This window comes from Lytechinus variegatus, chromosome 2 (genome assembly GCF_018143015.1).
Source record: "Lytechinus variegatus isolate NC3 chromosome 2, Lvar_3.0, whole genome shotgun sequence".
Taxonomy (NCBI): Eukaryota; Metazoa; Echinodermata; class Echinoidea; order Temnopleuroida; family Toxopneustidae; genus Lytechinus; species Lytechinus variegatus.
In genome coordinates, this window is record NC_054741.1 from 63331077 (window position 1) to 63348866 (window position 17790).

A 17790-nucleotide genomic window follows, 5' to 3' on the forward strand; every position below is an offset into this window, starting at 1 on the left:
CGAGCAGATTCTAGATGATTCTGAATGATGGCATTGCTGGCTTTCCATCTTTAATATTGATTCAATCAATCAATCACAGCTCTCTATGAGACAAGGCCGAAACCACATTCCTGATCTCAAATCAGTAACAGTCTCAACTTTTTGTGTCCTTGAAAAATTAGGGGATGAAATATATTTTAGCTAGGATAGATTCTAATATAATAAAGATCATTAACAGAACTTTTACTAGACCAAAATATCTCACCTTTCAAAGTGAATGTCAAATCCTGTAGCAAGAAGACTGCGCCAGAGTGAGCACACATCTTCAGTAGCTCTGTCAAGTCCCATGCATAGCAATCCATGTAAGTTGAGTCCTTTCTTCAATACTTTCTTCTGACAGCTAGTCTCTTCCATCAAGGCTTTCTCCTTGCTACTCATGTCCTTGAGGCCAGACCGTTTGTCAACTACTTTCACCTTCCTTTCTGCTGCAAATGGAGGCCTACCATGGAAATAAAAGTTATAAAACATACAATAAATGAGATTTGTACATTACTTAACTTTACATGAATCCCTCATGAAACATTCTAATTAACTTCTTGGAATGCGATGTGGTTTGTTTGTCCTTTAAATATGCCCTAGAAGTTTATATATTGCTAACAAAGTTTCTGTCATTTTCAGTTTTTATCTGACTGAGACCTGTGCCTGTTATGCAGCCCCTGTTTTATGGAACAAACTCCCAAATTTCCTGAAAAGAATTGATTCAATGAACAAATTCAAAACAGCCCTTAAAACCTCCTTATTTAAATTGTACCTAACCTCAACAAAGTGGATTCACCAACACATCTTTTCCTCTCCTTTATTTTCTGAAGTTCATAGAGACATTTCATAAAAACTGACTGTTATCATCTTCCTAAAACGATGTATCCTTCCAACTACTTATCAAATCTCACCAATTCAATCCATTTGGTGTATATAATGTAGTTACATGTAATAAGTTTCTTGATAATACATGAATATAATTTTATTGCCAATTTGTTTTTGTTTTCAATTTTCCTCCACTGATTCTTTGCATTGCTGAGACATGAATACATGGGCAGTCATCCAAGCAAATAAATACCAGAGGGTGATTTCACGAAGCAGCTTCAGAATGATTCTCCACAACAAATTTGCTCTCGAAGCAAGAATTTAAGTTGCGTTTAACAGTCTTCAGTGAAGTTTGCAGACAATTTTTGCATCATTGTATGCCCCTGAGTACTTACTTTCCCTTGGGTGATGTAAACTCTGGACTGTATCTCTCCTTAGACATGGTCTTGCTTGGTCGCTTCCCAGAGCCCTTACTGCCATCTTTACCAGGCTTGGTAACTGGATGACAGAGAAAACAAATGTTCAGTAAAAAAAAAAATCAAAATGAAACACCAATTCAATTTTTAAAACATCTGTGTATTTTCATTCTTAGCATTTACTGATAATAATGGCAATCCAATATGAATTGATGGATGTGCATATTTGAAAATAAAACTTTTGAACGTAGAGGCATACATGTATGCATGCCTGAAATAGAGATGTAAATAAAAGTAAGGGAATATTGTAATAATAATTGATAGTGCTTTTGACAAAAGTTTCAAAGTACTGTCCCCTGACTGTCCCATTTCTTACTTCAATATTACCATTTGCCATTCCATCATTATTTGAGAGAGAAAAATGTCCTGAAGATGACTGTTTGGGATGGTGGAATGAAAAGAAAAAGGATGATAAATGAAATTGAAGGCAAAGTAATGGAATTGAAAGGCGAATTTGTTAATTGTGTGCTTGCATGACTCAAAAATTCAATTCTACTGGCATTGGGGAAACCACAGACATCATATTAATAAGGTTTGTACATGGTATGAAGAGAACAAGAAACTACAGCATGCCCAGAAAAATCAATTTACAATGAATCTTTTAGCACCTACATCATGTCTATTGCTAAGAACAATAGGTATTTAATCAAAGACCAACCTGTTTTCTTCTCTTTGATATCAGGTAGCAGCACTCCATACTTCTGGATGATGTCGCAGACAAACTCCTCTACAGTCATCTTGGATGGATGCATGGTGGTAAAGAATTCAAAGAGTAGGTTCCCTGGACAGGTTGATAGGATCTGTTCTTTGGAAAGGCATATCTCAGGTTGGGCTGCATCTGAGTCCTGGCTGGGTTTGGACTTGAAGTGAGAGCACCTGACGCAGCTGTTGAAGATGTCCTCTAGAGCTGCTGAAGACTGCTCACCTAAGGATAGTTGCTCAGAGGTCTCATGGGGCAGGAGCTTGTGTTTCAGGTACCCTACTAGAGCTTCCATTTCTGATGGTTCCGTGAGGAGGGAAGGAGTGACTGTTGCAATAGTGAGTACATCCTCTCCAGTGACACTCATCATGGAGTCATTGTCAAATGGAAGGGAGTCTTCCAGGATCCTGCTATTCAAAAGGGCATGCTCTATGTCCTCAACTTTAGCTTTACTGCGTACTTCAATCACTGCATATCCCTGAACAAAGTTCTTTTTACTGCTGGGTTTGGGTTCACTGCTAGCTTCTGTGCTGGACGCTTCACACTGGTTGGTATCTTGGTCTACAGGAAGACTAGTCGGTGTGTCAGATTCGGTTGTCCTTTCAGGCTCCTGTTGTTCTGCAGCAGCAGATATCTCTTCTTGTGTTTGATCTGAAGCACCTTGTACAGGTGGATCAGATTCAGTCAACTCTGAGACCTGTGACTGTTCAGATTTAGGGTCTGCATCAATTGCGGTTGGTGGCTTCACCTCTTCCTGGATGGGGATCCATATTTCATCTTTGAAAAGGCCACCTGCTTGATTACAAGCCTTGAGGATTGCCCTCCTTGCTGCTGGTTCCTCCATGTTCGGTGGTAATCCTGAGATCACCACCAACCTAGAATAGGCAGTCGGAGTTGTCACACTATGGTGTGCATCCCTGATGGCTGTTCTCATGGATGACTCCCCCTGTGGATCTTGACTATCGAGGTACCTTAGAATAACATTCAAGGTAGAAGCACGATGAAACCACAGCATATCCTCTGGATTGTTTGCACCATTTGATGATGCTTCACCACTGTCACTTTCACTATTGTGAGGAGTCCTCTTTTGCTGTCCAGCTCTCTTCATTTTAGGCCGACGTTTGCGGGATGTGACCTGAGGGCTGGACCTCACAAGCTGCTTGGGGCTCACCATGGAGGCTGGTCGTGGGGAGGGAAGAGTGACTGTTACCGAGATAGAAGAAGAACCTGTCTGAGGTGCTGAAGGAAACTGATCGATCTCTGACATAGCCAAGCAAAGTTCCATGAGGGCTTGGAAATAAGATGTGTGTTGTCCTGGTGCCACTGAGCCACTGCCAATCACTGCTAGAAGTGCTTCCTCATCAAACAGCTTTCCAAGCTCAGAGCGGAACCTTCTCAACTCTGCCAACACTGACAGTGGAACCATTGTGATAGGAGAGGCACTTGCTCCATCCTCATCGTCTACTTTGCGGATAAGCCTTAAGACCTGAGCCATAACAAGAAACAAGTGCTCCTTGATCACAGCCGGCACTGCTGCCCAACCAACATATCCGCTTAGTAACTCCAGTACTCTGATATAAACAATGGTGGAAATCTTCCTTGGCTTCTTCAGAATCCCTTCCCGCTCACCAACACTCTCTGCCACAGGTCGCAACGTCACACTGGCATGCCGATCGACTCGCTGTTCGCCCATCTCCTGTCGACACCCTATCAGTGACTCCACAAATGCCATGGCCAGCGGGAACTCTGCAGGCAGTCCATGGATGGTCATGACATAGTTTGGAGCTGGAGACACACCTGCTTTGACATGTATCTTGTTACAGGGTAGCACCACAGAAGGATAAGGATCGACGATGTGGGAAGAGGGAGCTGCCAATCCTCCGGAATTGTTAAGAGTAACATCGGCAGGGTAGCTCACCACCTCTAACGGTGCAACACTACCAGATTTCTTGACTCTCTGTCCCATGCCATAGCAGCTGACCCTTGCCCAAGGGGCCTGGTAAAGAGATGACCTAGTCATTGAAACAACAACATGGGGAACATGAGTTTACTCCATTCATAATCTTTTGTCAGCATATACATTTGTGTATTGTAACATTATGTATTATGTATTCATATCTAATCAGCTCAGTTCAATGAATTCTGTGTTGGGTAACTTCAATTTGCTGTATTTATATTTGACTTGAAATTCACACCAACAAATCAAATCTAAGAGTGCAGGATATGAACATTAAGTTATGAAGTTTCATTAAAATTACTCAGGTCTTAAATTAGGTTTACAAGTTCTTCCATATTGACAGCCATACACAGCTTGACATAACTTCAAAGTCCAGGGTTCAAGAGTTCCCATACCCTGTACAGAGACATTTAGGCAAGTTTTACAGCAAATTACATCATAAAGACTTAACAAGCCAAATACACATTTTGTTTGATCAATATTGGTAGATAGAATCAATTCTCTTGATTATTCAAATTCAAGATCATTTTGCTCTCATTATGAAACAATATTCAAATGCAGGTAGTATAAGGATCATCTTAAGATTATCTAAGGATGACTTACTCTCTATGGGATGACGGGATATCTCTCTTACAGCTGACCACCAAACCCACAGCATTCTTGAAGAAATAATTATTGTTGATCTTTTCACCAATCTTAATTGATTCTACATCAAAGGCTGAACAGGGGTCCTGTAAAAAAATCCATAGGAGATGATATTAACAATCGATCAATCAATTCTGAGGAAAATCTAATTACATTATGATTGTTGTAAAATGAAAATCGGCCATCTATTGCAGATTTGAAATGAATGTTAAAACTTATACCTGGGCCCCATCTTACAAAGAGTTACGATTGATCAAATAAACCACAACTATGAAAGCCAGCAACATCATTTTCTAAAAAGCATGTTAGTACCACATAGTTTTAAGATATGATGTATACCTGTATTCATAAATTCATAGTTTCTTGACAATTCAGTGTGATCTCTGTTTACACAGGTCATTGCGCAAATTTTCTGTGAGAAAAATTATGACAAGTGATGGATTTCCATGTAGATGAGGTTGATCGGATCAATCATAACTGTTTGTAAGACAGGGCCCAGATATAATGATTTTGAAGATTAAAGGTGACGTGTCATTGATTGCAAGCTTCTTGCCACATTCCTATATTTTTGCATGAAAAAAAAAATGATTACATGTAGGTCTATGATACAATGTACTATATTCACTATGCAATGGCATTTTTTTTATTGATATTTGCATTCATAAATAATTCAAACGCTAAATTGTGGTCATGGGCAATCATATACAAGTATCCTTACTGTCACTAGAAAATCAGTGGAAATCATCTTTATCAAAATGATTTATTTGCATTTTATTCAGGAATTCAGTTGTCAACCGGTAAAGCTAATAAATGCAGAGGAGAAAGTAGCAAAAATTGGCATTTAAAACAACTAAGAATAACATACTTGGAAGATTCCACAAATCTGATTGGTCAGCTCCAAGAGATGTCTCTCTCCTTGTTGCGCTGCTGTTGCTATGGAGATAGCAAGCTCCTTCTTGAGGAACGGCAGCTCTTCCGCCCCATAGAAAATGGCTGTGAGACTCCTTGTGATGATCGGTGCCAAGCTGTGGCCAACGCCGCACGACGTCAGCAAGGAGGGTTCATGGAGTTGCCCATTCTGCTGAGATGACGTCAGTAGCTGGTTGGACAAGAGTTGTAGGTGTGAGATGTGCTGTCTGGCGCCACCGTTGGCAGCGAGCGGAGAGGCAGAGGGGTGCTGCTCAGTCAGCGGGGGTGAAAGGGAACATGGTATTGCTTCAATGACCTCTGGGCTTTGACAGTGAGAGAGGAACTTGGTTAGAGCTGTCCGACAGTAGAGGCGAGCCAAGGATGATTCCAGTTGCAGAAGCTCTCTGTGTGTTAACAGAAATATAATGTACATGTAGCAAAGAATCAAATCAACTTAAAGTACATTAGCCTTAAAAAATGGTCAACCATTTTTACCCGATCATCAAACTGCTAAAAATATATATACAGTTGTATTTGCAATCAATGCAGATAAAACAAAATTTACGAAAATTAATTTGGGAATGCTAGTGCATGTATGATACTTTCAGGTTCCAAAATGACATTTTAAGGGTTTGGATTTATAACTTGAACATGTTTTTAGAACATTTTTTGGTATATTCAATGACTGAGTTTGCTTGGAATTAGTTTGAGACTGTAATATTAATCAAAAGTGAAATGAGGATAGTGTTTTATGAAGCACCTTGTCACTGACAAATTTGCTCTGAGCCAATCAAATGCAAGCATTTCAATAGCTTATAACAATTGTCAGTGATTCATTCATTTGTGATTCCTACCTGTGCAGCTGTATGTTAGAGATGTCAATGGAGGTTGTCCCGGTCAATGAGCTGCTGACCCGTCGCATGCCTGATAGAGGGCGCTCTAACATGTCTAATGGATACCAGTATCTTACCAGAACTCCCTCACTTCTCAGGTATGACTCCACCTGGACTAACTCATGTTGCTGTAGCAAAGAGAGAAAGAAAATGCACATTTCATGACAGCAAAATCCAATCCTATAGAGTAGTGAAAAGGCTTTTTGATGAAGTCAATGAACATCTCCACAGTGAATAAAATGATCAATGTCTGGTTCTTACCGTATCCACATCCAGTACGACCCCTGATAGACCAAGTGTCTTCAGCATGCTCCTGATGGCGTACTTGGGTACCAACATCCCTCCAGCAGTCCCGGTGCTCTCCTCACCCAGCGGTCTGATCAGGACCGTGGTTCCCTTCCGGACCTTGTCGATGGTGAACTTAGCGGCCTCCTGCTTGACGTCATCGATGGTTGGCAGGTGGAGGTCCCGAGGGATGCCACCGTTCTCCTCGTACAGGAATTCCACGGTCTGACGGGCAATGTCTGTCATGCCTTTGGGAAGACACAGATATTTCAATGATTACTTTCACTTTACATGAGAGAGATGCCTTCTTTGGATGTAGAGCACAGTCGATGGCATGCATTGGAAGAAAATCATGATCAACTGGCACCAAAAGAGTCACATTACAAAGTGCTACACAAACTTCAAAATCATGCTCCTAAGATATACTACATTACACTCATGACATAATCATTCAATGAAATCAGTCCTCCATTCTCTAAATAGAAAAAAATCTATTACCATCATCATCACTATTATTTAAGAATCTTATTTTGAATAACGACTAAGAGTTAGCAACTTCCTGTATGCTCTTTGAGATGTGCTGAGTACACAAGCATCACACATGTATGGATAAAAAAATAAAGCATGTAATATTAACTAAGCGAAAAAAAAATAAAGCACATAAAATCAACTAAGCGAAAAAACATCAGTGCCTGTATTCAGGATTTAGCCTCAAATCTGACTGAATATATAATTTACTGATTCTTATTTTCAAGAAAATATCACAATTCTTGAAATTCATGATTAAACCATCTACTGCTCACAACCATGCAAAATTTAATACAAATTAAAAAAATTTCATACTGCATCCACTTTCATTCACCAGCATCGCCAATATCATGCATATTACAAATGATTTTGTAACAGATGTAAAGGTTATAGATGTAAACAAAAAATGATTTGCATTTCTAGCTAAAGCACAACTGGGCATCAAACACACATGAGGTGCAATGGCCATTCAATATCCATGTTAATGCTAAACAAAGAGTTTAAGAAACCGTACAAGATTGAAAGGCTACAGGCTTCTCAGGGAAATGACACATCATTTGGTGCTCACCTAACTGCAGAGCTCCTTTGATCTGCTCCAGGCCAGACCTTCTCTCCGCTTCATTCCTGAACCTCCTCCTGATGACCGGGAAGACCTTGAGTTCCCAGGCTCGGACTAACAACGATACATGGTCCTGCTGTCCGTCCCCATCCCTTTCTTCTTCATCGGAGTCATCCTGGGCAGAGGACAGGGCCGTCTGGTGAGGGGAAAGACCCGACGTCGTGAAATCGGCGTACACCCCAGGTAGGCTGTACAGCTGGGATTCAGTAACGTCATAGTCTGTGCAGTTAATGGGTTAAACGAGAATGATTGAAGATTTTAAGAGGTGCCAAAACAATGGAGGATGAAGTTTGAGTTGAAAAGCTATTGAAAGACATTTACAACAAAGCTTTCAGAAGTTTTTACAATATAGTCTCCTATGAAATGTGTCTTTTCAACCCATACTTTCAACAACACACTATGACACATGTCTTGTGTAACAAATTGTTTATTGACATGGGTTTTCACATCATAAGTATTCAACATTTTAGTACACAAGTTTTTTTAAAACAATAAAAAGACTTCAACATTATCTTGTACATCATGTTTTTTCATACATAAGTCTTCTACAGCATTTTCTACAACAAATGATTATAACATGAAATAATTCTTCACCAAAAATACGAAAATATTTGGTTACACCAACTGAAAATGATTCACCTTCATTACTTGAGTGCATTTCACAGAAAAGAAAGAGAAAACAACTATATTCATATAAAGTTCAACAAACTGACAAGTGACCAATATTCGATGAATAGTTTTATAAGCAAAAAATTGAAAGAGAGATGGCATCAGCTTTAAGTATCTGGACACACATACCCGCCAATTTTTTATCTCAAATCATTTATAAATGTGTTATTTAAAGTCTTTCTATATCTCAACCAACTATCATCGAGACACACTACTGATTTAACAACCTGAAACTCCGAGTTGAATATTGTTGCTGCAGTTAAAGTATCTGAATTTCAAAAACATATTTCATCAATTAATGTTCCTTCTCCTCTAAATCCCAGCTCCTATCTCAATAAAACCATTATGCCATTTCAAAGAAAAGAAAATCATACTCTGTAGTGAGCAATGATTTGGCACAGTGTGAACATTTGGATTTTATTTAGATACAAAGCATTCTCACCCCAGCCGAGGTGTCCTACCTTTCTTTGGTTTTTGTGGAGTTGCCAATTTGAATGATATCCCTGGAGCAGTACTGATCATTGGAGATGCCTGTTCAGTGGAAGGAGTCGATGGAGGGGTGGGCTCCTTATCACTGTCGCTCTCCCCCATCATAGCGAATGGAAGAGCCCCAAAATTAGCAGTAATCTCCTCCAGGGAGTCCGATGATTCGAGCGCTGCCGTGTGGTGACAGTGGCCATCCACATAGGCGAATGGCCTATTACCAAAGTTGACTCGGACCTGTGTGTTCTGTTCGAAGGAAAAAAGTATCTTGCATTTTTTATGGTACTTAATGCTCAATCTGTATTCTAAACAGATGACCAGAATACAAAATTCTTCTGCAAACCACCTACAGTGGATTGGTCATTGTAAATGGCAGTGATTATTTTACCTGATTGCCATTAAAGAAAGCATGAATGCCTGTCAGCAAGCAACCAGAGGACTGACAGCTTAAGGTCTTCTCCGAGGTACCTGGTAATGAGGATTAATGCCTCCCCCAGTGTAGGGGCTACCAACAGGAACATCATCATCACCATCATCATCACCAGCACCATCGCCATAATCACCATAATCAACATCATCATCATCAAAATCATCATCAGCATCATCATCATTTAATATCAACCAACCTACCTTCTTCTGAACATGTACGACCGGCCACAGCCCTCCACTAACCTCCTCCAGGGTAGGGGCAAACTTGTGACCGTTCAGGGTCATGAAGATATGACCAGCTCCACCTGACCCGTTCATAGGTGAAGGGTCATCGTTCTGTTGCCATCCCATTCCAATGACATCACCAACCTTGAGAGTGATGTCCAGGCGGACGCTCTTCCAGCGCAGGAGACTCGCCCCGCTGTAATGAATGGCATGCCCACTCCTGTGAAAAGTAATTGAATAGGTAATATTCAGATCGATTCACATTCAATATTATTTGGTGAGTTGAGGCATTGCAAAAAAAATGAATATTTATTTGTGGTCCCTAAATCAATCATATGCCTCACAATAATTGCAAATTTGTAATTGATTACTGATCTGCTTCTGATTTTCTAGATCTTATCATTAAAAGAGTGCATATAGATTTGCAAAAAGATTGCAACATTTTGTTGCAATTTCTTAACACAAGCCTCACATTCGTGTTTTCCAGTCTCCATGGATTTTTGAAAACTGACAAAAATCTTAGCCATTCAGACTATACACATAATATTAATGGTCTGATGACTACATGTGTTTGATGTTGGTCTAGTTTGGAATTGACATGTACATAATGGAAGTAAATGAAAAGCATACATGTACATGTCCAAACCCCTGTTGTGAGACCTTCCTTAAAGGTCAAATCCACCTCAGAAAAATGTTAATTTGAATAAATAGAGAAAAATCAAACAAGCATTATGCTGAAAATTTCATCAAAATCGGATGTGAAATAAGAAAGTTACGATATTTTAAAGTTTCTCTTATTTTTCACAAAACAGTGATATGCACAACTCACAACTTTTTGATAAGGTGGATTTGTCCTTTAAATGATTGGTCTCATGATTTCTAGTTCAAATGAAAGGTTACAATGCTCTCAAATTATCATGGAATAAGCAATTCATGGATTAAAGTTAGAATGGAGGAAATTGGTGTCGTATGTACTAAAAGGCAGATTATTTCATGGGCATGCCCTGTTATTCAATACTGAAATAAAATCTCATACTCACACAGGGAACAGCACAGTTCCAATCGGGTTGGTCCAGTTGTTAGCACCATCCTTCTTCTCTGCAGGAGGGGCCAGGCCCATCGAAACATTAGGACCAGAATCTTCCGCAGCATCGCCATAAGAACAGATCTCAAGCTCCCAGTAAAAAGAAGTTGCCTATATAAGAGAATAATAATAATAATAATAGGCATTCATATAGCTCCATCTATTCAGCTATAATCATTTCCAAGGCTCTCTAATATTACCTCTCTTTAGCCCAAGCTGCTGCTTCCAACGGTCAGTGCAATCAAAGTATTAGTCCTGTAGGGTACCCATCACCTCACCTGGGGCCCGTTTCATAGAGCTCTTTGTAAGTTAGGAATTACTTTACACACGACCGGTGATCCTTTCTTTTGCTATGTGTTATCCATATGTAATTGAGTTATGACCTAAGAACATGTTCCAGTCACGCGTAAAGCTGTTCGTAACTTTACGAACAGCTTTATGAAACACCCACCAGGGTTAGTTAGGAGCAGAATACTTTGAATTAATTTCTTGCTGAAAGGAAAACATGTCCTACATCCAACAGAAGAAGAGTACTTCATACACATTTTAAGTGCATTCTTTGAAGTACAATACAAAACAAATATGATTATTATTAATATTTCATTCAGCATTTAACCAAAATAAATGAATACGAGAAAACACAGAGACAAACTCAATTCAGGATGTTTACATTGATGGTCCACTTTGCCAAAGAAAAGTAAAAAATATTGTGGCTTTTTGCCCTGATATAGACATGTATGGCAACATTTTCATGAATAAAAACATATACACCTACTTTAAACAAAACAACAATAATTTCAAAAGAAAAAGCAATTGTTTAAAAATTGAAATAATATGACCTATAATTTACATGATGAATTTATGACTAGACTTACTTTATCGTTTTTCGCAGGGTGATCTGGACCCCATCTTACAAAAAATATGCAATAGATTTAAACAAAACCCTCAAATTTCAAATGAGAAATAGAGTACTAGACCAACTGCTAGAAGACCAAGTAAAAATATCATGTTATACCTGTTGAGGTACTGACTGAGTTGCATAGCACATCACACCGGCTGGTAGACCACCGGAGGTCACGGGGTCGCCTAGAAAGGTCAAGGAGGTCATGCATCGCGAGAAGAGACAGGCCTTAATCGGTGGGTAGGAACGGCTTGGGTCAAGGGTCATGTCATGAACCTGGAAACATCAATTGAGAAGATGTGTATTAGCAGAAGAAAACCTGAAGTTCAACCATTTTTCTTCTTCCTTTTCAAAACAAGAAGTTATTACTGTTAATAATGTGCAATTATCAATGATAATAAGAATGTCAAATTACACATAAATGGATTTCTTTTTCCAACCAAAATACACAGAACAATATATATGACAATCTTGATAAAATTACCTTACATCAATCAATGAATAGTATAAAAAATAACTCAACATTTTTTATTTATAAAAGATATATCATGAATTCAGTCTCTTCATTATTGATGAAAAAAAAATGTTGCACTTAACTGACTTTTTCATGAAGTTTTTCAGCACTGACAAGTTGTCAATTCCGAAATTTACCATTGTACAGCACTTACAAAACTGCTAATACAGTAAGTGTTAGGCACTATAGTGTTGGGCACTATATAAGCACATATATTTCTTTCTGTAATCATTTATTTAAGAATAAGACCCTGAACCATTGACACTATAAAAAGTACAGCATAGTGACGTGACTTACACTAGAGATGTTTTGCTTGGCTGGTGGTGTAGGAGGCCTGGCACAGTCTCTATACAGCATTCTCAGTTTCTCACATTGGGCAACTACTACCTTCTGTCTCTCACCTGTAACAAAAACACATATGTGTACACAGCACTGCAGTATTTCCTAGAATAACAATTAGTTTAACACAGGCAGGATACATGAGCTACTTTTTAGTCTTTGAGTGTTACAAATGCATTTTGGAGAACATGAAAAGGCAATCTCATTATTTTCAAATTCATGACACATAAAATCTATAAACCTAATACTACGGAGGGGGGGGCATATTTTTTTTTCTTTTTGAACATGTGCGCACTTTTATTTATTTGATGGCAACTAAAGGAGCAATGTATATAAAAATGCCTTAGTGAAGGGCCATGCCGGCATTAAACCCTAGACTTTCATGGTGTAGTCTGGCGCCACAGACCACTTGGCCACGGCACATGGCCAGTGTGGGGGGCATATTGGCCCATAAAGGGATATCTTTACAAACTTTATATGGGCAATATATAACTGTGTGGAAAAGTTTGAAGAGGGTGTTGGCTCAAGTCCGCTGTTTCTTTATGAATAGAAGACTACATCAAAGGGTGAACTGGCTTGAAGTAGCTTCAGACCAGAACATACCTGTACCACATTGTTGAGAAAGAGACTTGAGCACCTCTAAGGGTCGGTTGGTCTGCATCACAAACTCTGAGGCAAAGTTAGAATCACCCATGTGATGAGCAAGGACTGCACAAGCTCTGTAATGTAATAATAATAATAAAGGGTATTTATATTGCGCACTTATCCACCCTGTTAGGTGCTCAAGGCGCTCCTATATTACCCAGCTAAGCCTGGGTCGAGTGCAGCACAATGTGGATAAATTTCTTGCTGAAGGAAATTACGCCATGGCTGGGAATCGAATCCACAACCCTCTGTTTCAAAGTCAGAACACTTCTCCACTGGGCCACAATGCTTCGTAATGTTTAATGATATAGAGATCAAACAAAAGCAATGATTTTGTAGACCCTGCTTAATGGCATTTCAACTTCTAAATCATATTATATTACAAATTTACAAAATGTTCAAACATACATGTAAATGTACATTGAAATGCGCAAGAGCTTCGTATGAATTTTATGAAGACACAGTAAAAATTGTTATATAATTAACACACATGCAGCTCTCATTTAATTAAATCAGATCTATCAGATGACTGAAGGCAGAAAATGTAAATGGCTACTTAAATTAAGTTCAAGTTATTAATTTTGTTTTAATCTGATTTCGGATCAGCATACTTAAGCAACTCATGAAAATGAAATTCATGAAAATGAAATTCATGTTAGTTCCATGCATGATGCCTTGCAAATAACAGATAGCCTACATTGCTTGTCCTCATTTGATAAACCTGACAATTTTAGCAATGGATGGGACCATACCTTGAGCTGATCTCGGCCAGCACCCGACACGTTGCCATAGCTTGACTGTTGCCATCATCTTCAGCAGGGAGGGGTACTAGCATGGGGCACACGCCCTGGCCATCCTGGGGGAGGAGGAGGCTGTGTAAGGCTGTTACCAGCTTCTCAGTGATTGACAGCTGCTGGAGAGGGAGTACCTTAGTGGATACAACATGAACAAAAAAATCAGTAAAAGTTTCAACTTTAGAGACAATTTTTTTTTAAATCATGCAACATTTTGTAAGTGTACATCAGACCAAAAATTGCTCAAAAATGTGATTTTTGGCAAATGCAAATTATGTTTTCAGCTAAAATTCATAAAATGTATCCTTACTTTCACATTTATTGGATGAATATTTTTTTCATTTTCTTCATCATCAGACTTACAATGCTGCTGAAAAAATTTGAAAAACAAAGAAATACATAAGAAATTTTTTAAACAAAATATCCATAGGAAAACATGTTGATACTGAGTTTTTGACATAAATTCTATCAGAACCCTACAAAGACTCTGTAAATTAGAAGGATAGCAGTTTTAGGCCTCAATTAATTAATTGCAATGTTTGGGTTTATTCTAGGTGGCATAAGTCTGATAACAGATAACATTCATGAAATTGCAAATCTGAATGACTTACAATGTTTTTAGGGGGTATAAGCCTGCTGATAGATACATCCATAGGATTGCTAATCTTCGGGATATCATCGGCCTTGACAGAAACAGAAGCGATTCCTTGATGCTCAGCTAAACTCAATACATGAGCTTCTAACGGCACACAGCCATCTCCAACAATCTGAACAGAAAATAGAGAATATCATTAATACCTGGGCCCCATCTTACGAAGAGTTACGATTGATCAAATCAATTGAATTTCTATGGAAATCCATCAGTGTCATAATTTTTCTACAGGAAATTTGAACAATGTCCAGATAAACATAAGAAATCATTAGGGAAAATGCTTGATGTCAGCAACATGATGGCCAATTAAACAATAGCATGGTTAAGCTAAAAAAATTCAAATAATTGGATCACTGACCTAATTTGTTCATTACCTATTCATTTACTTAGTTGTTTGATCCTCAAATAAAAACAAATAAGAAAATCCATAATGTACATAATATGCAATATTTGTATTGCCCTTATTATAAAATCATCATAAGCACTGTACACCTTGCTTGTATCTTATTTTTTTTCATAATATTCTTTACTAAAAGTTAAGTGTCTTATAACAGAAAAAGGCTTCTTTTTTTAGTCAAATGGTACATATTATTTTAATTATTTCTTTCTTTCATTCTTTGTTGCTGGATAACATCTGCTATAATATGAACTCATATAGATTCCTTCCTAACTTTCTTTAATTATACTGACATTGTTCTTAAGTTCAATACTTTCTGAAATGGGTAAGAATGCAATAATACAAGAAACTGAAGTGAATCACACGCTTCCAATAATGCATTAGTGCATTGCCTCGAGAGGGGGCTGCAGGATGTGCATCAAATAAATTCCTTCAATAAGTACCTGAGCTGTTGATCCCATCTTGACGCAGTCTTGGAAACCACCGAGGGCACAGAATGCTGCCACCACTTGACGACAGGTGGAGAGGAGCTTCTCAATGTCTGGTCCTTGCGGCTGTGAGGCTAGCAGGGTCATGTGACTGGACTGTTGTGATACGAGCAGAGGCACTTGACACAAGGCATGTGATAGGACCTACATGGAAAGAACGAAATGAATTTTTCTTTCGTTACGATAGACAGCCAAGATCTTTGAAAGTCCCCCCGCTCCCAAATATCCCAATTTTAACAGTATTAAACCAATCTTTAGACTCTGAAATGTCTGAACACAATATATGCAAATTTTGAACTCGATCATGAACACTGAATGTATCTGACAGCAAAAATTTCAAAAAACAAGAAAAATAAGTCATTTTCACTGACCCTCTCTACAGCAGATGCCCATATCTTGGCTGTGTTAGATTCAGGTGCTGTTAGCAAGCTATGCATGAGAGCTATGACCTCAGACGCCATGCTGTGAGCAACATGGCCACTGATGAAAGGTCGCACTGGGTCCGTTCTGCAAAGAAGAAAATGAGACAGCTTATATGAATGTAGGCGTTATTTCATGATGCATCTTGTCTCAGTAATTGCAAAAATGGTTCAATAATGATGATAATAATAATAACAATAATCATAATAATAATAACAATCATCATAATTATAATAATAATAATAATAATAACAACAATAACAATAATGATAACAACAATAATAATATAGTGGATTAAAGGAGCACAGAAACTATTTAACAACCAATAGAAGTTAGCTCTGCTACTTTGCAATCCATTGCAACACACAAAAAATCTTTGTGTAGCATTTATATTTTTTACATAGGAATGAACAGTTGTAGTTGAGCGCTTTTCTCTTATGACCAAAAAGGCCAATCAAATTTGGTAAACAAAAATTTTTCCATGGATGTTTTTTTTATTTGTAAACATTAAATGACAGTGCTTTCCTGACTTCCAGTGGTAATTACACTATTGCAGAGTTTTGGGGCTATACATGCAGATGCACAATCACCTAATGTTACTTTTGTTTTGAGAGATGGGACCTGATTAAAGCTCCCCAAATCCCTACATGTGGCTTGTTGAAGGCATTTTTTCTTCTTCTTAGGGGAGCCAACTTTACAGTATAGCTGTATATTGTCTCCATTTTCATTCTTTGGATGGTTAAGGAAAACCATGATGATAATAATAGATATAGGCATTTATATAGTGCCATCTATCTAGAAATATTCTATTCCGAGGTGCGTTGCTATTATTATTATTCCCGGCCTTAGCTCGAGCTGCCTTTCAGCGCTCATGCATTCAAGGAACTTATCCTGCCGGGTACCCATTCACTTCACCTGGGTTGAGTGCAGCATAGTGTGGATAAATTTCTTGCTGAGGGAAATTACGCCATGGCTGGGATTCAAACCCACGACCCTCTGTTTCAAAGTCAGAAAACTAATGATATATATTACTATACATACTATATATATATGATATATCTTTGAAACCAAATTATAAATCTTTATATACAAGTGACAATCAATCATGAAAACTGAGAGAGACAATATTACCAATACTGCTCATACTGACCAAAATCTATGAGCCTCTATGTAACATTAATTGGAGGGGGTGGAAAATGTGAGGCAACTGTACCTGGCAAGTTCAGCATTCTTTTCTCTGCAAACAGCTTCGGCAGTGACCTTGAGTTTCTCCTTGTTATTGTTCTCACTGTCAGTGGTCTCCGTCGGAGCGCCTACACTCACCAAGAAACCGGCCTGTGCTAGCTTGCCTGCTTTCTGTATCGCCGTCGCTGCATCCTCCGTGAAGAGCTCAGCCTTGCCATTCTAAATAAACAAACATGAACAGGTATCAGTAGAACATAATCAGGACCTTGTCTCACAAGTATTGTGATTGATTTCATTGTGAAGCGCTGTGGCCCAGTGGATTAGTCCCCGTACTTTGAAACAGAGGGTCACAGGTTCAAATCCCAGCCATGGCGTTATTTCCTTCAGCAAGAAATCTATCCACAGTGTGCTGCACTCAACCCAAGTGAGGTAAATGGGCACCGGCAGGCAGTAATTCCTCAAAAAACTGTGAGCACTGGAATCAGTAGCCAAGCTTAGCTGGGTAATGTAGTAGTGCCTTAAGCACCTAACGAGGTGAATAAGTGCGATATACAACTATCTTAAATTATTATCATTATTTAATTATTACTATTTAATTGCTATAAAATATGAAAAGCCATTGAAGACGTGAATCATCATCTAAGAGGGGAATGAAATGAAAATTTGTAAGCAAAGGCACATGTTGACTGCCAGTTGTCTTCTAAGATTTC

At 38.5% G+C, this 17790-nt stretch overlaps 1 protein-coding gene across 4 annotated transcripts in view; it reads right to left on the reverse strand.

Annotated features, from left to right (window-relative positions):
• Positions 1–17790, reverse strand: part of LOC121408599 (probable E3 ubiquitin-protein ligase HECTD4) — a 75863-nt gene that overhangs the window by 9216 nt on the left and 48857 nt on the right. For all 4 annotated transcript variants that reach the window (XM_041600121.1, XM_041600122.1, XM_041600123.1 and 1 more), the window contains 19 exons: positions 17109–17299; positions 15847–15982; positions 15431–15619; positions 14550–14705; positions 13897–14072; positions 13103–13218; positions 12458–12561; positions 11761–11922; positions 10702–10856; positions 9638–9881; positions 8986–9253; positions 7805–8074; positions 6685–6956; positions 6385–6551; positions 5487–5934; positions 4580–4707; positions 1978–4031; positions 1239–1341; positions 245–478 (listed from right to left, as the gene is read on the reverse strand). In XM_041600121.1, the coding sequence (XP_041456055.1) occupies positions 245–478; positions 1239–1341; positions 1978–4031; positions 4580–4707; positions 5487–5934; positions 6385–6551; positions 6685–6956; positions 7805–8074; positions 8986–9253; positions 9638–9881; positions 10702–10856; positions 11761–11922; positions 12458–12561; positions 13103–13218; positions 13897–14072; positions 14550–14705; positions 15431–15619; positions 15847–15982; positions 17109–17299 (5573 nt within the window). The remainder of the gene's footprint in view (positions 1–244; positions 479–1238; positions 1342–1977; positions 4032–4579; positions 4708–5486; positions 5935–6384; positions 6552–6684; positions 6957–7804; positions 8075–8985; positions 9254–9637; positions 9882–10701; positions 10857–11760; positions 11923–12457; positions 12562–13102; positions 13219–13896; positions 14073–14549; positions 14706–15430; positions 15620–15846; positions 15983–17108; positions 17300–17790) is intronic.